Below are 24,861 nucleotides of genomic sequence, written 5' to 3' on the forward strand. Positions count from 1 at the left end.
TTCTCTCCTGAAAAATGCTCTTTCCTCTTCTACTACATGGCCAGGCTGTAAATTTTCCAAATTTTTATGCTGTATTTCCCTTTTAAATATAAGTTCCAACTTTAAGTCATTTATTTGCTTTTGTATCTGATCATATGTTGTTAGAAGCAGCCAGGCCACATATTGAACACTTGGCTGCTTAGAAATTTCTTCCACCAGATACCCTAAGTCATCACTTTTAAGTTCAAACTTCCACAAATCCCTATAGCATAGACACAATGCAGCCAAGTTTTTTGCTAGGGTGTAACAAGGGTGGCCTTTGATCCACTTCCCAATAGCATCCCCATTTTCATCTGAGACGTTATCAGCCTGGCCTTCACTGTCCATATTTCTATCAGCATTTTTTGGTCACAACCACTTAACAAATCTCTAAGAAGTTCTGAATGTTCCCTTGTCTTCCTATCTTCCTCTGAGACCTACAAACACTTCCAACCTCTGCCCATTACCCAGTTCCAAAGCCACTTCTACATTTTCAGTTATCTTTATAGCAATGCCCCACTCCTCCCCAGTTTTCTGTGTTAGGCCATTTTTACATTGCTCTAAAGAAATGCCTGAGGCTGGGTAATTTATAAAGGAAGGAGGTTTCATTGGCCCATGGTTCTGCAGGCTATACAGAAAGCCTGGCACCCACATCTGCTTCTGGGGAGGTCTCAGGAAGCTTACAATCATGGCAGAAGGCAAAGAGGGAGCAGGCATAACACATGGTAAGAGGCATCAATAGAGTAAGAGGGAAGTCCCAGACTTTTAAACAATCATATCTCATGTGAACTGAACAAGAACTCACTTATCACCAAGGGGATGGTGCTAAACAATTCAGGACGGATCTGCCTCCATGATCCAATCACTTCCCATCATAGCCCATCTCCAACACTGGGAATCACATTTCAACATGAGATTTGGAGGAGACAAATATTCAAACCACATTATAGATCTTTACAGCGGTTTTATCTGCAAGAAAGGAAAATAAATAAAATGTCCTTCAATTTGTCCTTTAATCAAATAGTGTTAAATCCATACAGAGAAATACTATTCATCAATAAAGGGGAACAAAGTACTGATAGACAGCATGAATGAATCTCATGCTGGATAGTGAAAAGTAAAAGAAAGAAAAGTAAAGGAAGCCAGATGTGAAAAATAAATACTCTATGATTTTATTTCTACGAAATTCTACAAAAGGCCAAACTACAGTGTTGGAGAACAGATCAGTAGTTGCCAGTGGATAGAGACAGAGGAAGAGGTTGACTAAAAACTGGCAGAAGACAACATTTTGGAATGATAGAACTATCCTATACCTTGATCGTGGTAGTACTTATATACTGCATGCATTTGTCAAAACTCAAACTGTAGAACTAAAGAGTGAATTTTTCTGTAATTGAATTATGCCTCAATACTAAAAATAATGTCATATAGTAAACTGAGGCACTACAAAGTAATTCAGATGTGACCCAGCTGATTGAACTATTGCACATCAAAGCATCTCATGCCAGCAAATCCAAGGTATGCTTGGAGCCACATAATCTTTATTCTGGAACAGCTAAGAGTGTCGGACGATATGTTCAGGAAGACAGCATACCTCAATTGGATTACCTTAGAGGAACAGGCTTCAGTCTTCAAAGCTGAGGAGTCATTGGTAAAGGTTGGGCTTAAGAACTATTGAATTAAGTGAAAAAAGCAGCAGTGGAAAATTAAGCAACGGCTGTTACCAGTACCACCAAAGCAGACTTTTTATGAAGGAGGTGTCCCCCTTACACACAGCTGCAGTAAACTCTCATCCTGTGAATCTTGGAATTTTAGGTGCCTATGACTCTGATCGATCTGAGCTGTCTGGTATCAAGCAACATGGAGGGGCTGCTGCCTCATCATTGGATTCTTAGCCTCTTGTTGCCCAACAGACACATATAGTAATCTCTGGTCCTCCTGAGGTTTTGTTTCCCTATGTCATAGACTAATTTGTATAATTACATTCCTCACCCAGAGAAGATGATCCTAGCAGCTGAAATAAATATCTCTTAGACCTCAAGGATCCCTGGCTGATGGAGGTGGGGGGCTGGCATCCATCTTCAGTACGGCTTCTGACCCAGCCACACAGTTCCTCACAAAAAGGAACTATGATCCAAAGCTTGAGCAACAGAAAAACATTTGCAGTCACCTTTAATGTGTAGACTTGAGAATAAATAGACCAGATTTTATGGGTTTATCTTTCTCTGTGGAGAAAACAATAATCTCTCCATCTTTACTCATTGCCCAAGTTTTCTGTCTTCGAGTGCCTCCGCACCCAAATTTCTGAATCAAAGACAGTCATCAGATGACTTGGAGAGAATAGCAGAAATCAGTTTTCCCTGAGTTTCAGCGTGCCCCAAATTGAACTTAGTTACTTAGTTCCTTCAAAGCACTCCAATCAAAGTCAGTACAACTTAAGAATCCCTGCTCCCCATGGGCTATCTTTTATCCTTTTCAAAAAAAATTTAGGTTGTTGTCAAAGTTGGTGGTGGGGGATGGCAGTGCTTGCAAGTCTATGGGCAACATGCAACTCCAGTGCTGTGTACATCCTTCCATAGAAGAGGGAAAAAATGAGTATCCAATATGTTTTAGGAAGTTGCCTTCACTTTGGTATCAACAGGAGAGCTCAACTGGTTAAGCTGTATACTTTTATTTCAGCTATCAATTAAGAAAAAGTAGTTTTAACAGTCTCTTAGAAATTAGGTAGCAAATAAAAAAGCATTCAATGAAAGACAAAAGTGAAACAGCTTTAAAAGTTTTAATAAAGGTGATATAGATGTAGATTCAGAAAATCTCTGGATATTGAGAACAGAGAAAGAGGCAAAAGAAATTATCATAGAAATAATGCAAAGAAGGCCAGGTGCAGTGGCTCACGCCTGTAATCCCAGCACTTTGGGAGGCCGAGGCGAGTGGATCACGAGGTCAGGAGTTCAAGACCAGCCTGGCCAAGATGGTGAAACCCTGTCTCTACTAAAAATACAAAAATTAGCCGGGCATGGTGGTGGGTGCCTATAATCCCAGCTACTCGGGAGAGTGAGGCAGAGAATTGCTTGAACCCAGGAGGTGGAGGTTGCAGTGAGTCGAGATCACGCCACTGCACTCCAGCCTGGGCCACACAGCGAGACTCCATCTCAAAAAAAAAAAAATGCAAAGAAATACCCCTAAACAAAGAAAGGCATGATTATCCAGCACAAGTGAAGAGTCTCAGACAAAGGTGTTTTACTGTACACTTTCATAATACCAAGAATAAATATAAATAGTAAATCCTTAAAACTCTCTCTCTCTCTCTCTCTCTCTCTCTCTCACACACACACACACACACACGACAACCAACCCAATAAAATATGTCCAACGCATTTGAGCAGAGAATACATATGGATGACAAATGAACACCTAAAAATGTGTTCAACATATTACAATGCAAATTAAAAGCAGGAGTATATACCACTACACAACTATTAGAATGATCAGAATTGAAACAATTGACTATACCAAGTGTTTATGATGATATGGAACAACTATAGCCCTCATTTACTGATAGTAGGAATGCAAAGTGGCACAGTCCACTTTGAAAAATATTTTGCCTGCTTGGCAATAAAGTTCTACAACTGCAAATGAATTCAAGAAAAATAATTTGTGGGACAAGCAAAACAAACTATACATAGCATGTGAATGTTAATTAAAACATAAAACAGTATTAAGAACAAAAAGACTATTTAGATTGGTGCAAAAGTAACTGCAGTTTTTGCCATTATTTTTCATTACTTTTAATAGCAAAAACCGCAATTACTTTTGCAAGAACCTAATATAATAAAAGGTGCACATGAACTGAAAGGGCTGAAAATTGGCTGTTCCACTGGCTAAAGATTTGAATTTGAATAAGATATTTACCTTCTCTGATCCTCAGTTACCTCATCTATAAAATAGAGATGATTGAGTGGAGAGATTTATATTTTTTATGAAAAGGGGAATAATGAACAGAGAGATTAAAAGTTATTTACAGTGAAACTACCTAGAGCACACACATCATCCCCTGGGAGAAGCTCCTCCCAACCACTTGAGTTTACAGGGCCTGCTTCTGTGTTCTGAACATCCCCTGGCTCATCCTTGTCATTGCTTATTTTACATTTGTATTGTCATAATCTCTGGATGACTCTTTACTCATTAGACTCTGAGCTCTAAGAACTCTTATCCTGTGTGAAACATTCCTATGTCCTTAGCGTCTTTCTAGACCAATGCCCAGAGCCTGATTCCCAGGTTATCAGACAAGTTTGGGTTTTTTGTCTGCATGTTTGTGATATATGCTACTCACTTAACCAAATATGCCATTATTAAACCAGCAATTTGCTTACTGTGAATAATGCATTGCAAATGACAAATCACAGGAACTATCTTTTCAAACTTCTGTTCTCTTAGACAGGGCTTTGTGGCCTTCATCCCACACTTTGTCTGGAAGTGGCTAGTACTATCGCATTTCCTACCTTTATATTCATAACAAATCTTGGACATCCTGGTCAGATTGGCCCTCAGTTAAGGGCTGTATTGGCCAATTCACTGATCTTCCCATACACAAAGGGGCTGAAAAACAGACCAGTCCATCAGTAAATATTTTTTGAGTCAAGACTGCCTATCTGGTTATTTTAGTATTTATAAGTGTAAGGCATAAATGTCACTCAACGTTATGGCAAAAATAATCAAGAATATAAACCCAGTAATCAATGGATATGGGAAGTCCAATCTAGTTATTTTACTCTCACAATCATTCTTTTCCCTTTGGCTTTTGATTCTAGGCTATGGTATTCATTGTTTTGTTGTTGTTTTATGGTCCCCTTGCCTGTGTTCCTCTTACTCTTCAACTGCTTTTCTATTTATGTGACTTTCTCCAACTAGAGTGTGGTATCCCTCATGGCAAGTACTTTTCAATTCCAGCATCCCAAATACTTCCTTAATATGGCAGGCATTAGTGCATGTCTATCATAATGACCCTGGCAATGGAAAGCATCTCCCTCACTTTGGAGTCATTATTGTAGATGTTATGTTTGAAGGTCCCATACATACAGCCTTTTGTTTTGTGCCAAACCCTGCAGGGGAATGACTCTGCTATGGTGCCCTGGAAACTGTATCTCGCCACATAGACCCTGGTATACAAGCTTAACTGCAGTCTGAGCTGAGTCTTGGCAGAACACCCAGTGGTTCCTCTTGGCACAAGGAAAGCGAAGCAGCATGGTAAGTGGCTGCCATTAGGCAGTTTCTCACCTACCTCCCTATATTGCGGGAGCCTGACACAAGGCCATTACTCATCCGTCTCCCTAGTTTCAGTTGGGCACAGGACGTTCCTTCTTGCCCCAACTTAGGGTACAGCTGTGGGCTATAAAACTGCCTACTATTGTAGGGTATGGCTATGGGCTCATCACCGCAGAGAGACCAACCACCTAGGCTCTCTGTCACTGAGCACGTCTGATTCAGTGTTATGCTGTAGCACTAGGGACACAGGGAGCTAACACAATTTGATCTTGCTTTTTCTTTCTCTGTAAGTTAATAAAATGTTTGGATCCATCAAGCTCATTGTCACCTTACAAGTTAAATCTATGTAAGTGTGACAAGCCAACCTAATAATACCAGTAGTGATACTTGGGTCTGTTTGACACTGCAGTGCTGCTTAAGAACATCTTGACCACTTGACAGACTCTGGTATTGAGTTGTATTGTGTTGCATAATCATAATATTGACTTACTTTACTTGGCATCACACACCTCAAGGGACAGAGTTTTCATCACACAGCAATATTTATGGCAGATTTTGTCAGGTATGGGTAACTTGCAAACCAACTTTAGAATTGATGCCACGTCTGATGCCAACTACATCATTCGATGAATATATTCAACTTAAAAAAGAAAAAGGCAATAAGGAAAAAAACAAAATGAAAATTCAAATCAGTTTAACTCAAATTCATCCAAAAAGTTAACTTGATATCCCCTACTTGAAATTCAAAAGTTGTATTGCTTGCTAGAAGTATAATTGTAAAGGTTGAAAAAATGTATAAAAGAAAATGTTAATGAAAAAATGTAATCTAATGAACCAAATCTATTTATACTGTAATATCTACTCCATATGTTTGCTCACTTATTCATAATAGCAGTAATTTAGTATATACATTACAATTTCTATTTTAGAAATATGGAAGCAGATCCAAATAATTTAAGTATGTTTTCCAGCCAGTATGTTTCAGAACCAGGATAGAAACCCACAGCTGTTTCATGCCTTGGCCAAAAAGAGACAATATAGATATGACTCAAGAATCTTTGCCTCAGCCTATGGACCTCTCACATATTTTGTGGCAAATCGGGATACCTTTAAATTTAGGCTCATTTTTTATTCGGACCATAGATTTTAAATCTTTTTGGATCAAAGAAATATACTTAAACCTCTGTAGAGGTAAAAATAATTGACATATATAATCCCCTGCCATTCCCTAAGCACTGTGGACTCTGAATGAAGTCCTTTGTTGAAGAACTGTTTTATTGGGATGTTAAGATGAAAATGGGGGCTCAGAGATGTAATGTAGAAACTTATCAATGTAATTCACCACATAAACCAATTAAAAAAGAAAAAATCCAGCCAGGCATGGTGGCTCACGCCTATAATCCCAGCACTTTGGGAGGCCGAGGCAGGTGGATCATGAGGTCAGGAGTTCGAGACCAGCCTGGCCAAGATGGTGAAACCCCGTCTCTACTAAAAATACAAAAATCAGCCGGGCGCAGTGGCGGGCGCCTATAATCCCAGTTACTTGGGAGGCTGAGGCAAGAGAATCGCTTGAACCTGGGAGGTGGAGGTTGCAGTGAGCTGAGATCGTGCCACTGCACTCCAGCCTGGGCAACAGAGACTCTGTCTCAAAAAAAAAAAATTCTTATGATCATCTGAATAGATGCACTACAAGTGTTTGATAAAATTCAACATATACTGAAGATAACTACTCTTAGCAAACCAAGAACAGAACTTCCTTACTCTGATAAACTGCACCTACAAGAAAAGTACAGTAAACATTATGGTGAAATGTGGAAAATGATGCTTCTGATCAGAAACAAGAGAAGAATGTCTACAACCACCAACTGTATTCAAATTATACTGGGAAATTCTGTCCACTACCATGAATGAGAAAAGTAAATAAAAGGAATAATGTTAAAAATGGCAAAGAAACCTGTTATTATTAAATGATTATATAATTGTGTATGTTAAAAATCCAAAAGGATATAGAGGTAAACTTTTGGAATTAATAAGCATAGTTAGAAAGGTTGCAGGATAGAAAATCAATGTACCAACATGTTCTCTCTATATACCATCTCAAACACAGGATTTAAATTTTCGTAAAAGATACAATTCTCAAGAGTATTAAAAATCTAGAAATAAATTTAACAAAAAAGTGCAGAAGTCTTTGCAGAAAACTGTAAAACTTTATTAAGAGAATGTTAGCAGTCAAATTTCCAGCATAAGAACAATATTCTTGGTTTCGGTCTTCATTTGTCTTGGTTTAAACCTATAGTTGCCCTTCACCTATAACATAAATATAAAATTAGGGCACGTTACTCAGCAGATTTTTATTTAGATGACACTAGAAGTATACAACTACAGTGCTGATTAACTAAAATCAGAACCCTGAGGGTGTCCCTTTAGCTTACATCCAGTTAGCCTCTGAATAAACTCAGAAGGTAGACTTCCAAGCATATTAACAATATTTTTAATTCAAGCCACTTTTTCTAGTAGAATAAGGAAACAAAGAGACTGTTCAAGTACAGAATGAATTAAATCAAGTGAATCTATTTTATATGTGTTAAGTGGAAAGTAAAAATATGTCTATACTTTTAGTAAAAATTCAACCAAACAAAAACCTAAGGAAAAAAATATATTTTTAAAGTATCATTTAAATTTTTTGATATGAAATAACACTCTGAATATAGAATATGCTTAGAACTGCCTAAGTGCAGGAAATAGAAAAGTCAGTATTACTTTTGTGTATCTTGTGAAAAAGTGTAAAAATGTTACTTTGGACTAGTTTAGACATTATGTAGTTGCTTTAAGTAGTGAACATTTATCACTATTTTCACTGGTACTCCTGCCTCTCAACATGCTTAAAATCATTTCAGTTTATACAGTAAACTGAAAACCCCCACGCTAGCTTTAAGCCATTACCAGCACAATTAACATTACAATATAAACTGATGCTTATCATAAACATGTTATGTATTTGTTAAAAACAGTCCTCTGTAAAAATACCTGAAAATTATTGGCTGTTGGTTAAATTACTTACATTCAAAAGTTAGAAAACCTTTTCTTATCTTTCTTTTAAAAATGACACATGAAATCGTATATATTTATCACATAAAACACGATGTTCTAAAATATACATACATTGTAAAATGGCTCAATCTAATTAATATATGCATTATTTCATATAGCTGTGAAGACACTCAAAATCGACTCTCTTAGCATGTTTCATACCTTTAATATCGTAATTCAATTAGCTTTGACCCAATTTACTCTATTTCTTGAAGTCCTGGCCTCAAGTGATCTTTCTGACTCGGCCTCCCAAAGTGCTGGAATTAAAAACATTAGCCACCAAACCTGGCCCTCTATCTCTGATAGTGTGTAAGGCAGCCATTTGGGGTCTGAACTACCTTCAAAGAATCTTTAGATGTGAAGTATGATATTAAAGTAGCAGTAACTTTACCTCTGCATCACACAAAATATAATATTGTGAAAACAGAAACCCTATAATTTGCATCTTATTGAATAACATACCTGCTTCCAGCAATTTAGAGGGATCAAAAATGGGCAGAGTCCCCTCCCTGCCATCAGGACCATCTCCAGGTGCATCCTCTATCTTAAGCAGAGCCAATTCCTGTTGAAAAGCTTCCAAATCACGCCCTTAAAGATAAAAAGTCGTCAATTTACGAATTAAAACATGAACTATGAACGAGGAAATAATATTTATTCCCTCATCATTGTGAAATAAAAACCTGTAGGCTAATTATTTCAGGAGTCTGTTGCCAGAAAAGCAGGAAAGCAGAGATGTTCAAACATTGCCCTTTCCTTTCCCAAGGCTGGCCCTAGACAACTTACTTGTAGCTTTTGTACTAATTTGTTCTTATTCTTATCACATTCAGTAGGTGACTTGTTTGAGTCAGTCTAACTAGACTATGAGCTTTAGGCAAAAATTTGGCACTGGCATCTCCACCACTATCTATGACAAACCCAGAGCCAATATCATACTGAATGGGCAAAAACTGGAAGCATTCCCTTTGAAAACTGGCACAAGACAGGGATGCCCTCTCTCACCACTCCTATTCAATATAGTGCTGGAAGTTCTGGCCAGGGCAATCAGGCAGGAGAAGGAAATAAAGGGTATTCAATTAGGAAAAGAGGAAGTCAAATTGTCCCTGTTTTCAGATGACATGATTGTATATCTAGAAAACCCCATTGTCTAAGCCCAAAATCTCCTTAAGCTGATTAGCAACTTCAGCAAAGTCTCAGGATACAAAATCAATGTACAAAAATCACAAGCATTCTTGTACACCAAACACAGACAAACAGAGAGCCAAATCATGAGTGAACTCCCATTCACAATTGCTTCAAAGAGAATAAAATACCTAGGAATCCAACTTACAAGGGATGTGAAGGACCTCTTCAAGGAGAACTACAAACCACTGCTCAATGAAATAAAAGAGGATACAAACAAATGGAAGAACATTCCATGCTCATGGGTTGGAAGAATCAATATTGTGAAAATGGCCATACCACCCAAGGTAATTTATAGATTCAATACCATCCCCATCAAGCTACCAATGACTTTCTTCACAGAATTGGAAAAAACTACTTTAAAGTTCATATGGAACCAAAAAAGAGCCCACATCACCAAGTCAATCCTAAGCCAAAAGAACAAAGCTGGAGGCATCACGCTATCTGACTTCAAACTATACTACAAGGCTACAGTAACCAAAACAGCATGGTACTGGTACCACAACAGAGACATAGATCAATGGAACAGAACACAGCCCTCAGAAATGATGCCGCATATCTACAACTATCTGATCTTTGACAAACCTGACAAAAACAAGAAATGGGGAAAGGATTCCCTATTTAATAAATGGTGCTGGGAAAACTGGCTAGCCATATGTAGAAAGCTGAAACTGGATCCCTTCCTTACACCTTACACAAAAATTAATTCAAGATGGATTAAATACTTACATGTTAGACCTAAAACCATAAAAACCCTAGAAGAAAGCCTAGGCAATACCATTCAGGACATAGGCGTGGGCAAGGACTTCATGTCTAAAACACCAAAAGCAATGGCAACAAAAGCCAAAATTGACAAATGGGATCTAATTAAACTAAAGAGCTTCTGTACAGCAAAAGAAACTACCATCAGAGTGAACAGGCAACCTACAGAATGGGAGAAAATTTTTGCAACCTCCTCATCTGACAAAGGGCTAATATCCAGAATCCAAAATGAACTCAAACAAATTTACAAGAAAAAAACAAACAACCCCATCAAAAAGTGGGCGAAGGACATAAACAGACACTTCTCAAAAGAAGACATTTATGCAGCCAAAAAACACATGAAAAAATGCTCATCATCACTGGCCATCAGAGAAATGCAAATCAAAACCACAATGAGATACCATCTCACATCAGTTAGAATGGCGATCATTAAAAAGTCAGGAAACAACAGGTGCTGGAGAGGATGTGGAGAAATAGGAACACTTTTACACTGTTGGTGGGACTGGAAACTAGTTCAACCATTGTGGAAGTCAGTGTGGTGATTCCTCAGGGATCTAGAACTAGAAATACCATTTGACCCAGCCATCCCATTACTGGGTATATACCCAAAGGACTATAAATCATGCTGCTATAAAGACACATGCACACGTATGTTTACTGCGGCACTATTCACAATAGCAAAGAGTTGGAACCAAGCCAAATGTCCAACAACGATAGACTGGATTAAGGAAATGTGGCACATATACACCATGGAATACTATGCAGCCATAAAAAATGATGAGTTCGTGTCTTTTGTAGGGACATGGATGAAACTGGAAAACATCATTCTCAGTAAACTATCGCAAGGACAAAAAACCAAACACTGCATGTTCTCACTCATAGGTGGGAATTGAACAATGAGAACTCATGGACACAGGAAGGGGAACATCACACTCCGGGGACTGTTGTGGGTTGGGGGGCGGGGGGAGGGACAGCATTAGGAGATATACCTAATGCTAAATGACGAGTTAATGGATGCAGCAAACCAACACGGCACATGGATACACATGTAACAAACCTGCACATTGTGCACATGTACCCTAAAACCTAAAGTAGAATAATAAAAAAAAGAAACAAAGCTAAAGTATCTAAAAAAAAAAGCAAAGACAAACCCTTATATCTTCTGCATAATGTATTAACTAGAAATAACTTTACACAGAGAATTACAGCCAAGTTCCCCAAAACCAGACAAGCTACCCAAGAACAGCTGAAAGAGCACACTTAACTATGTGGCAAAATAGTGAGAAGATTCATGAGTAGTGGTGACAAGCCTACCAAGCCTGGTGATAGCTGGTTGTCCAAGATGGGATCTTAATTCAACTTTAAAGTTACCCACAGAATTACTTAATCTCCCTGTATGTTTAGACAGCTCTTTAGACTCTAGGAAACAACCTTCCTACAGAGAGTAAAAAATATTTCCACCATAGTTGGCCCAAAAGCAACCACCAATTAAGAAAGCGTTTAAGCTCAACATCTATCTTAAATTCTAGTCTCTCTACTGAACTCCTAACATCACATTGGACTAATCTATTACTTAATAGAAGCAATAATGTTAATACAAGTAATATGAAAACATTCTCCATTGCATAAGCTTACATCAGACTGGAATAACCCACTGACAGTTAGCCTAATATTAATAAACGATATAATAAGCTCTTCATTATTTACACTGTTAACCCAACACAGGTATGCTCTAAGGAAAGAATACAAAAAGTAAAAGGAACTCCGCAAATTTTACCCGGCCTGTTTACCAAAAACATCACCTCTAGCATTACCAGTATCAGAGGCACTGCCTGCCCAGTGACACATGTTCAACGGCCGCAGTATCCTGACTGTGCAAAGGTAGCATAATCACTTGTTCCTTAAATAGGAACTTGTATGAATGACCACACGAGGGTTCATGTCTCCTACTTTAATCAGGGAAATTGACCTATCCGCGAAGAGGCAGATATAAACAAATAAGACGAGAAGACCCTATGTATGGAGCTTTAATTTATTAATGCAAATAAAAACAAGCCTACAGGCCCTAGCCTACTATCCCTGCATTAAAAATTTTGGTTGGGGTGACCTCAGAGCATAATTCAACCTCCAAGCAACCTAAACTAAGACTGCACTAGTCTAAGCAAGTTAATATATATTGACCCAATAATTTGATCAACGGAGTAAGCTACCCCAGGGATAACAGCACAATCCTATTCTAGAGTCCGTATTGACAATGGGGTTTACAATCTCGATGTTGGATCAGGACATCCTAATGGTGTCGCCGCTATTAGGGGTTCATTTGTTCAATGATTAAAGTCCTACATGATCTGAGTTCAGACCGGAGTAATCCAGGTCGGTTTCTACCTATTTAACATTTCCCCTAGTATGAAAGGACAAGGGAAATAGGGCCCACTTCATAAAGTGCCCTTGCTCCATAGATGATGCTATCTCAGTCTAACAAATCATCACACACCTTACCCAAGAACAGGGTTTGTTAAGATAGCAGAGCCCGGCAATTGCATAAGACTTAAAACTTTATAATCAGAGGTTCAACTCCTCTCGTTAACAATATGCCTATAATTAACCTTCTGCTTATTATCCCTACTTTCATCGCTATAGCATTCCTTACACTCATTGAATGAAAAATCTTAGGCTACATACAACTATGCAAAGGACCTAACATTGTAGGTCCCTATGGGCTGCTTCAACAGCTGACGCAATAAAACTTTTCACTGAAGAACCCTTACAGCCCTCAACATCTACTATTACCCTTTGTATTATTGCTCCAATCCTAGCCCTTTCTATCGATCTCCTCTTATGAACTCCCCTCCCTATACCAGATCCTCTAATTAATTTTAATATAGGCCTCCTATTTATACTAGCCATATCAAGCCTAGCCATTTATTCTATGATCAGGATGAGCATCTAATTCAAAATATGCACTAATCAGCACATCACGAGCTGTGGCCCAGACGATTTCAAATGAGGTAACCCTAGCCATTATCCTGTTATCAGTTTTACTGATAAGTGGTTCATTTAACTTATGTGCACTCATCACAATGCAAGAACTCCTCTGCTCCTACCATCATTACCCCTAGCCATAATATGATTATCTCCACAACAGCAGAAAGTAACCGAGCCCATTTTGATCTAACAGAAGGAGAGTCAGAATTAGTCTCAGGCTTCAACATCAAATATGCCGCAAGCTCATTTGTCCTCTTCTTTATAGCAGAGTACATGAATATTATCGTAATAAATGCCCTAACTACCACTATCTTCCTAGGAGCACTACAAACCATATATTCACCAGAACTCTATACCATAAATTTCATTACCAAGACCCTTCTTTTAACCACCCTATTCTTATGAATTCTAAGAGCATACCCTTGATTCTGCTACAACCGGCTCATATATCTTCTATGAAAAAATTTCCTACGACTTACACTAGCATTCTGTATATGACATATCTCAATGCCTGTCCTAATTTCTAGCATCCCACCCCAAACATAGGAAATACGTCTGACAAAAGAATTACTTTGATAGAGTAAACAACAGAGGTTAAAATCCTCTTATTTCTAGAACTATAGAAATTGAACTTACCCCTGAGAATCCGAAATTATCCATGCTACCTATCACACCATGTCCTAGAGTAAGGTCAGCTAAATAAGCTATCGGGCCCATACTCCGAAAATGTTGGTTACACCCTTCCCATACTAATTAATCCCTTAGCTCAACTTGTTATTTCCCTTATTATTTTTACAGGAACTCTTATCACAATGCTAGGATCACACTGATTTCTTATCTCAACAGGCCTAGAAATAAACATACTAGCCCTTATCCCAATCCTAATTAAAAAAATAAGTCCCCACTCTACAGCTCTACAAAAGCAGCAACCAAATACTTCCTTATGCAAGCAACCACCTCTGTAATTCTCATAATAGGTATCATTTTCAACAACCTGTCCTCTGGACAATTAACAATAATAAACACTATTAATCAATTTTCATCATTAATAATAGTGACCCTAGTAATAAAACTAGGAATAGCCCCCTTTCACTTCTGAGTCCCCCAGGTAACCAAGGAACGTCTCTAATACCTGGTATACTTCTCCTCACATGACGTTATGAAGAAACATCGATTATGTTTTAAATTTTCCCATCAACAAACACGAACATCCTCCTATCTATCACAATTCTATCCATTATAGTAGGCAGCTGAAGAGGGCTTAACCAAGCACAATTGTGTAAAATCTTAGCCTACTCCTCAATCACTCACATAGGCTGAATAATAGCAGCACTACTCTATAACCCAAACATTACCATTCCAAACCTAGTTATTTATTTTATCTTAACAATAACCATATTTTTAACACTCAACCTGAGTATAAGCACCACAACGCTGTCACTATTACACACCTGAAACAAATTAACATGGTTGACACCTATAATTACACTAATTCTACTATCTCTAGGAGGTTTACCTCCATTAACAGGGTTCCTGCCTAAATGAATCATCATCCAAGAATTTACAAAAAAACAAGAGCCTTATTGCTGAACCATTATAGCCATCAATAACCCTACTCAACCTGTACTTTTACATATGCCTAATTTATTCCATCTCAGTGACATTATTCCCCACATCTAATAATAGGAAAATAAAATGACAATTCGAAAACACAAAACCCATACTATTCTTCCCCCCACTTATCTCTTCTACCCTCCTCTTACCTATCTCTCCATTAATACTAACTATAACTTAAAAATTTAGGTTAAATAAGACCAAGAGCCTTCAAAGCGTGAAGATTACACTTAATTTCTGTAACAGACCTGAGGACTGCAAGACTCTATTCTGCATCAATTGAATGCAAATCAACCACTTTAATTAAGCTAAGCCCTTGCTAGATTGGTGGAATTCAAACCCATGAAAATTTCGTTAACAGCTAAACACCCTAATCAACTGGCTTCAGTCTACTTCTCTGCCATTGGGGGAAAAGGCGGGAGAAGCCCCGGCAGGACTGAAGCTTCTCCTTTGAATTTGCAATTCAACATGAGAAATCACCTCAGGGCTGCTAAAAAGCGGCCTTGGCCTCTGTCTTTAGATTTACAGTCTAATGCTTACCCAGCCATTTTACCTTTTTTTCCCCACTTATGTTCATCAATTGTTGATTGTTTTCAACTAACCACAAAGACATAGGAACTCTATACCTGCTATTCAGCACATGGGCAGGGATACTAGACACCGCCTTAAGCCTTCTAATTCAAGCAGAATTAGGCCAACCAGGAACTCTGCTAGGGGATGATCAGATCTACAATGTTACTGTTAGCGCCCACACATTCATTATGATCTTCTTTCTGGTAATACCAGTCATAATTGGGGGATTCAGCAACTAATTAGCCCCTCTGATAATTGGTGCACCCAACATGGCATTCCCCCAAATAAATAATATGAGTTTCTGACTTCTTCCCCCATCTTTTCTGCTTCCACTTGCATCCTCAATAGTAGAAGCTGGCGCTGGAACCAGCTGAACAGTTTATCCCCCTTTAGCAGGAAATCTAGCACATGCAGGAGTCTCTGGATCTGACCATCTTCTCGCTCCATTTGGCAGGTGTTTCTTCTATCTTAGGGGCCATTAACTTTATTACCACAATGACTCTTTTTTCACTAGGAAAGTATTTCTGATTACATACTTAATTATGTAGCCACATTATTAGTGTTAAGCTATCACTATCATTTTTGACATCAAAACATCAAATAAGTATACATCATGAACAGTGTGGCAAAAAAGGAAACAGATAGAGGGAAATGGAAAAGAAGAGTAAGACACGTGAAGAAGACAAATATTTGTTTCTAAAAGCAAGTGTTTTTGATGGACAACTGGCAAATGTCACAAGTTCTACAGTCTTTGTGATGTTTAGATATTCAGGTATTACAGGAATATATTAAATAAATCATATCAATAATTTCATCCATACTTTGAAATTATTAGAGTTTAAGAATGTATTCATTTTCTATTATGCCCTATATTCAAAACCTGTGTCTTGTACATATTCCGTGTTCATCTTTTTCCATTTTCTTCTAGATAGTATAAACTACTATATACTACTGGATACTTTATTCATAGCTATTTTTCAAAAGAACAAGCTTTTAAATTTATTACTTTTGGATTAGTTTGCCTTTTACTAATGATTTGTACCTGTCTTTTATTCACGACCTCTTTCCTCTTCTGTTAGGTTTATTCTGTTGCTCTTTTATTATTATTTTTGTTTTTATTATGATTTTCTTGTATCATGTAATTTGCTATCCGCTTTAATAAGATGTGCATTTAAGGCTATGATCTTCCTAAGAATGCAATTGAGGCTTGTTCAATAGGCTCCTGGAAATAGTCTGAAAACTATCTTTTAATGCAAATAGTCTAATGAAATGGTTTAGCAGTGTAGAGTAAAAACAGCTAGGTAATTTCTTCCCTAAACATGGAGTGTTTCCTTTAAATTCAGAAGCTCTCCTAATTAACAGTCGGCAATTTGGAAAATATGTGTAAACTATGCTGAACACTCAGGAATTAGTGAGTTATGGACTTTAAACTTTAGATCCTATTAACTGACGTCTCAAGACAGAAATTTTTAATATGTAATCTACGATATAGTTAGAGGTGATTCTATCATATGTGTCTTCAATCTAATTACACACAGTAGCTCATGAAGACTAACAGTAGGGCAAGGAGCATGCTCACTGACCTACATGCATTCTCCCTACTTCATGGGCCACAGAAACCTGTCTCCTGCCATTTTATTATTCAGATATTCAAGGCTTCACTGCAGAAAGGATTTAAACTGCAATTATTCATTAAGAGCCACAGAATGGTCAGGCGCTGTGGCTCACGCCTGTAATCCCAGCATGTTGGCAGGCCCAGGCGGGCGGATCACGAGGTCAGGAGATCGAGATCGTCCTGGCTAACACGGTGAAACCCCGTCTGTACTAAAAATACAAAAAATTAGCCGGGTATGGTTGCAGGCACCTGTAGTCCCAGCTACTCAGGAGGCTGAGGCAGGAGAATGGCCTGAACCCGGGAGGCGGAGCTTGCAGTGAGCGGAGATCGTGCCACTGCACTCTAGCCTGGGCGGACAGAGCAAGCCTCCATCTCAAAAAAAAAAAAAAAATAGCCGCAGAATTCAGAATTTGACAAAATCCAAGAACAGTCATTCAGGTCTCCATATAGAGAAACAAATATCAAGCAGAGTGGTTGTTTATTTTCTTAGGAGCAATGAAGTCTCAACTCAGATATTATAATTGGACTGAAGCTGATTGTTATGATAAACAAATAATGAAAGTCGAGTATCTTTGTATTCTATCCAACAAAACCACAGCATGTAGAAATCAGCACTGAAATGGAATTTAATCTGATGTGCATTCACTATTTTCAGTAAGAGCAAACATGGGTGTAGAATTTATGGGATTCATCCAGAATCTCACAAATTACGGTAGAGCTGGTACTAGAATCCTCTTCAGTTCTCAGCACATTTCACACAAACTGGTATTACAAATGCACAATGTATTTGTTAAAAGCAGAAATTAAAAACTAATTGGAAAATTGTTAGCTGTTGGTTATACTCACAAGAAAATGCTTTCACATTTGATGATTCAATATGGCTTTGACCCAGTTTGTTTCTGTATCTGATAGTGTTTAAGTCTTGCAGTCAGGCATTCAGGGTCTGAACTACCTTTCAAAGAAAGTCTGTATGTGAGCTCTGTTTTTAAAGGGGCACTAATGTTCTCTGCTTTTATTATCAAAAGTATAATATTGTGGAAAACAGAAAGCATCTAATTTTGCATCTTAATGGATAACATACCTGCTTCTGGCATTTTAAAATGCTCTAGTTTTGGCAGACTCTTCCCCTCGACATCAGGATCATCTCTGCATTCATTCCCAGTCTTTGACTGAGACAGCTCCTGGAGATCAGCTACCAGGTCAGACACTTAAAAATGCAAAAATTATCAACTGAAGCAGACAAACATAAAATATAAATAAGGAAATTATAATATTCTTTTCCTCAGCATTATGAAATAAAAGTCTGTAGGCTAGTGTCATAACAAATGCGATGCAAAAATGTTACAATTTTATTTTCTCGTATTATGAAGTCTTATTTTATTTTACGTATTTAATTGTTTTTTGAGACAGGGTCTCACTCTGTCCAGGCTGCAATGCAGTGGTACCACCTTGGCCCACTGCAGGCCCAACCTTCTGGGCTCAACGGATCCTCCCGTCTCAGCCTCACAAGTAGCTGAGCCTACAGATGAATGCCACCACCAAGGATAATTTTTGTATTTTTTGGTAGAGATGGAGTTTCCCCAGGTTGCCCAGGCTGGCCTCAAACTCCCAGGCTCAAGGGATCTGCTGGCCTTGGCCTCTCAGTGTTTTCGGATTATATACATGAGGCACTGGCCCTGGCCTGAAATCTTATTTTAAATGACAATCTAAGGATAAATCACACTACACCTACTTTTTCCATATGTTAGTTACCATTGTGTATTATGCATAGCGAGTATCAACTATCTAAGGAATCTGAAGTCTGCCACATAAATAGCATTTTAGGCATAAATGTAATTTTCTGAACGTTTACATCAATGTATTGGCTGGCCTATGGCAAGTCATACAGTCGTGACACTCATCCCTTGTTGAAGTAACTTGAAAATTTTCTGGTAAAATTAATTAAAGTTATGCTTAGGTCCAAAGGCCCTACATGTAACTTTCCATAGATGAATCTCATTGAGAATGAAGTACCAACAACAACAGCAAAATCACTGTCCTGCAGTGAGAGTACAGGAAGTTGAGTGCAAATAAATAACTGGGTATATACCCAAAGGATTATAAATCATTCTACTATAAAGACACATGCACGCATATGTTTATTGCAGCACTATTCACAATAGCAAAGACTCAGAACCAATCCAAATGCCCATTAATGATAGACTGGATAAAGAAAATGTGGCACATACACACCACGGAATACTATGCAGCCATAAAAAGGGATGAGTTCATGTCCTTTGCAGGAACGTGGATGAAGCTGGAAACCATCATTCTCAGCAAACTAACACAGGAAAAGAAAACCAAACACTGCATGTTCACACTCATAAGTAGGAGTTGAACAATGAGAACACATGGACACGGGGAGGGGAATATCACACACCAGGGCCTGTCCAGGGCTGGCGGGACTAGGGGAGGGAGAACATTAGGAGAAATACCCAATGTAGATTACGGGTTGATGGGTGCAGCAAACCACCATGGCATGTGTATACCTCTGTAACCAACCTGCACATTCTGCATGTACATCCTAGAACTTAAAGTATAATTTAAAATAAATAAATAAACAAACCAGCATTGTGGACAGTCATATTCTGGAAACCCCTTAACAGTGAATTGCTAAATAATCCATGGCCCAAATTCTGTCAGTGTTTACCTTGAAAATGCTACCCATTGAGGAAACAATTTCTGTTTCATGATAATCTTATGGCACTTTAAGTTTTCTAATTATAAAAGTGTTTAAACAACTTTTAAAAGCCTCTCAAAATCATACTAATATAGCTATCCGTATGCCAGTGTCCTGAATTATCCAACTTTTACCAAACACACTGTCAAAAACACCAATGAAAGGAAACAGTGGCTGTCATTCATTGAGCTCTTTTCTGGAGTTGCTATCCTGCTTCACTGAACTGTGTTTTGTCCTGAGCCAATACTGAAGTACCTTAATAGTACAGCCATATTTGAGTATTACACATCTTAAGCAAAGCCAGTCACTTTCTCTTACAACATAGATGATAGGAAGAACATAAACCTTGAAACGAAATATGAATTCTGTCTCCATGACTCAAGTGGTCTTTGGTAAACCTCAACCCATGAGCCTCAGTTTTCTTATTTATAAAATGGGGCTAACATCCCTATGCAAATGGGCTTTACTCAGGGTGTTACAAGGTAGGGTGACTTGGCACTCTACGTGCTATTAAAGGGTGCATACAACACTGTGGAACCACGGCTGAGAAGATGATACAACATTCTAAGAAGATCAAATTACACTAGTGAAATAATGTACATTTTCTTACATCAAATGGTTTCAAAAATCAAGTTTTGTTGGAATGCAGAGCCCCTCCCATTCGAACCTCCAGGGTGGAGTTGAGAAGTTGCAACACAGCACTGGGTGCTCCTCACTGGACACCTCTACCAGGCACTCTACAGACCTCAAGGCTGTGGTCACCTAAGTCCTAATTTGGCAAGGACTGTATTTGCAAGTATACAAAGTAGATCTCAAAGAAAAAGAGAAGATTGCACATGACTGCAAACCATATTCTTCACTTTTCCAGCCATCTTTCAGCAAATGTTTGAGATCCTTTCCTAATGTTTTCTTTCCTCCTGTTACTGGTCATGGTATAATGTGTGATGCACACATAGGCCTCCTCCCCTTCCCACAGACATCTTTCGTTCCCTTCCCAGCACCTTGAATCTCAGCTGCACCCTGATCTTCTTCTCTTTCCTGACCAGGTGTAGGATCCCGACTTTCAGTTGGTGGTTCCTCTTCTTGAGACTCTTCATGACTGGGCTCCTGGGACCAGGAGGGGTGAGTGTGTGCAAATACACTCACATACATCTCAATAATATAAGTATACAGAATACATAGATACTTCTGATCATAAGTCTAAGACATTTCTCCAACACTATTTCATATTCTTAATGTTTCATAAAGTTACTCTTCCCACAGAGAGTTTACTCTAAGACAGTTACCCTCAAGGGCTTTGGAAGCCATTTTAATCTGTCTTGGTACAGATGTGTACAATCAGTTATCAATAAGCATGAGAAGGAAGTCATGGGCAAACACCGGGGAACAGAAGATCATCCATCCAGACAAAACCTGAACATAATCCTCTTGGATTAGTCTGTCCTTCATGAGATGCCATGATCATTTTTTATCAGCACGGAAGACCTTTACCAGTGTATGTATACTATTTCAACAACACTGTCACAAAAATAACTTTCTGCTAATAGAAAACATTGAATGTTAAGGCACTCACAAGCAGAGTCACAGTCAGCTCAGAAGCTCATAAACTTCATCCTGGTATAGGCCTATATGTTGATCTTCCTTGGCACCTCATATTTCACTCTGCAGCACTATTCACAATAACAGAATATGGTGATTGGGAAAATGCACTTGAGAGGATAGCTATATTTGGCCACTTCTATGGACAAATGTTAGCTTGTAATTTTTTTTAAATTTGGAAAAACTTTGAAAGTCAGTCCCAGGGCAAGTGTGTGTGTATGTCTTCTGAATCGTATGCTTGCAAAGCTACTTATGTTGGTCAAGCTAGCACAGCAATGTCTTAAGGCTCCTGGCAAAGACGCAGGAAATTTCTGATGAGGTTTTTGGTGTCACAATTGTACTCTCCATCATGGAGACATTTAGGAAAATACAGCTAGAGAATTAAAATCTGAGTGACAACGGCTTTTCTCACACACCCATTTGCTATTTGCCCCCTAAAATCAAGTTCTGTTGGAATGCAGAGCCCGGCCCATTCGAACCTCCACGGTGGAGTTCAGAAATTGCAACACCGCGCTGGGTGCTCCTCACGGGCCACCTCTGCTGGGCACTCTACATACCTCAGGGCTGTGGTCACCAGCCTGCAGCGTTCCCAGTTTCTAGGCTCCTTCCTTACCACGCACTTCGTCCCTTCCCATCCCTTCCCACCCACCTAGACTCCCCACCTAGAAGTCTGGAATCTGTCCTCTGTTGGGGGTTCCAGACGCTTCCTGGACTCAGATACCTCCAACAGCAACCCCAGCAGTCGCCCCATCTCTGCCTGACCCCCCTCCACTCCGTGGCCCTCCTTCCTCCCTAGTTGTGGCCCTGCCAAGACCAGAAGCCCCATGGCCATGGTGCTGCATGAGAAGGACTATGACCTTGAGGCACTTCTACCTCTGAGCCAGGGACCACGCCACCTGACCCATTCAGAAGCTTGCTGGCTCCTCCTCACACTCATTCTCACTTCACCTTCAGGGAGGACTGCCCTGCGGACCTACCCGCTACATTTCAGTAGGGGAGAAAGAGTCCAGACAGCAGGAAAGTGACCCTCACACCCTCTCAGCCCCATAGTGTTTGCAACGTGCTGCAAAGGGGTCGACCAGAAGAAGCCTAGTGAACATGCGCACTGAGGTGGCCACCCAAGAAGCATGCGCAGTGAGATCTGACTTTGTCTTGTGGACTGAGTTGCCCCTCCTTGTCCCGCCACGTCCAGTCCTCCTCTCCTTCCCAGGTCCCCACTAAGGAGGTTGGAATCTGTCCTCTGTGGGCGGATTCATATGCTTAGGGACTCAAAGACCTCAAATAGTGTACCCTTTCACAACTCACTCCAAGTTCAGCTGACCCTCCTCCCCTCTAGGGCCCTCCTTCCTCCCTTGTCTGGGCCCCCCATGACAACAAGGCCATGGCAGCATCACTGCCTTTTAGTAGAAGGATGACCACCTTGCAACCCTTTTCTCTACGTGGCCGTGGATCCAGTCGCCTGATGCACGCAAAGACCACCCGCCCCTCCTCACACTCACTCCCCCTTCAACTTCTGGGAGGGCTGATCTGCGGACCTACCGGCTGGATCCTAGTTGGCAAGAACGAAAGAAGTCACCATCTGTCGCCAGGCCCAGTGGCTCGGGCCTGTAATCCTAGCACTTTGGGAGACCGAGGCGAGCTCATGCCTGAGCTCATGAGTTCCAGACCAGCCTGGGCAATACGTTGAAACCTCGTCTCTACTAAAATACAAAAAATTAGCAGGGCGTGGTGGCGTGCACTTGTAGTCCCAGCCACTCGGGAGGCTGAGGAAGGAGAATTGCTAGAACCTGGGAGGCGGAGTTTGCAATGAGCCGAGATCACGCCACTGCATGCCAGCCTGGAAAACAGAGCGAGAGTCCACATAAAAAAAAAAAAAAGTCACCATCTGTCAGGGCTCTTCAGGGACAGGAGACAGACACCAAGGCACATGGGCAACAAAGGACTTGCCCAGCAAGGGGCATGCACACTATTAAGTCAGATACACGCAGGGCCAGACAGGGTTTTCCTGCTGTCCCCAGACTCACATCCACAGGGTCTCAGGAACACAAAGAAAGGGACTTGAGAGATCTTTTTGTTTTGTTTTGTTTTGTTTTGTTTTGTCTCTTGCCAACCATTCTCATGCATCCAGAAACTTTGGGAACAGACAGTCCCACATCACCCTTAGTGGAGGACGTATCTCAGAAAGACTCTTTGTGAAAGAACTAAATTATTTTCATATGTATATTTATAAATGCTTTTCTTCAGACAGGATGTCACTCAGTCACCCAGGCTGGAGGGCAGTGGCATGACCATATCTCACTGCAACCTCGATCTCCTGGGCTCAAGCAATCCTCAAGACACAGTCCCCCCGAGTGGCTGTGGTACTACAGGTGTACAGGTTGGTACTACAGGTGGACACCACACCTGGGCAATTGATCGATTTATTTATTTAGGCAGTGGTCTCACTATGTTGCTCAGGCTGGTCTTGAATTCCTGGGCTCACGTGATCCTCCCACCTTGGCCAATTTTTATACATGCTTTGATTAATCAGTTTTTATTTGGTTCTGTGTTTTCTGTCATGCTTGCAATGAGTTTAACTAAATTCTAATGCAGACTAAATAAATACACACCTGTTTACTATTTTTAGGTTGTGTTATTGCACATTTAAGTCTCTGGAATAGTAACAGATTTGCATGAATATAACTGTAGGTCATTCAGGCAGTGTATAGTTCAAAAATCTCCATACATGTTGATAGTAGGATCTAGACTCAGTCTACTGTGACATGATGCACAGCAGTGGTGACTATGCTCATCATAAACTGTACTCCCCAAATAGCAGCCAAATAACCTGTTCATAAGACAGCTCTGACATTATTTGCATAACACTGTAAGGAAGAGCACTACCTCAAAAGAGCCACTAGTATATCAGATGTGGACTGGCTTTAGGCACATTTATTCTGATTTGAAATCTGGTGTAAAGTGGGTCTTTTAAAGTCAGGGACAGTTTTGTTAGAATTGGGTAGGAATCATAATGATTTAGGATCGATGGAGCCAACAAGACAAGGATTTTTAGACTAAGACTTCAAAGAGTTTTGGGATTGAAAAATGTCATTTGACACTTTTTATTGAGGAGCTGATGGATCTTTCAGGCAGTTGCTGAAACAACAGTAAAGTTCTTTGCAATGTTTATTTTCCTGGGCAAGAGATTCCTGTGTTAGTAAACTTATGTTGATGAAGCTAGTGGACTATAAACTCAAACTAACATAGACAGTAAGCTGTGTGCATGATTCCTGTTGTCTTTACTTTTATATTACTTAGCAGTTTCATGTGGGAAATAGTACATGAAAAGGAAGCCTAGGAAGGGGGCCCTGATCAGACGTAGCTTTTTGTAAGTAAATTAGGACATATTGTTGAGCTGACTCTTATATATTCCATCCAGCTGGGCTTCCCTTAAGGAAATACC

General features: G+C 39.6%; 1 protein-coding gene across 3 annotated transcripts in view; it reads right to left on the reverse strand.

Annotated features, from left to right (window-relative positions):
• Nucleotides 1–7,468: 7,468 nt before the first annotated feature.
• Nucleotides 7,469–24,861, reverse strand: part of PAGE2B (PAGE family member 2B) — a 127,460-nt gene continuing 110,067 nt past the window's right edge. For 2 of the 3 annotated variants that reach the window (XM_030807165.1, XM_004092398.3), the window contains one exon: nucleotides 7,469–7,590. In XM_030807165.1, the coding sequence (XP_030663025.1) occupies nucleotides 7,574–7,590 (17 nt within the window). In that variant the 3' untranslated portion in view covers nucleotides 7,469–7,573. The remainder of the gene's footprint in view (nucleotides 7,591–24,861) is intronic. The other variant, XM_004092399.3, reaches the window with a different exon arrangement.

This window comes from Nomascus leucogenys, chromosome X (genome assembly GCF_006542625.1).
Source record: "Nomascus leucogenys isolate Asia chromosome X, Asia_NLE_v1, whole genome shotgun sequence".
NCBI lineage: Eukaryota > Metazoa > Chordata > Mammalia > Primates > Hylobatidae > Nomascus > Nomascus leucogenys.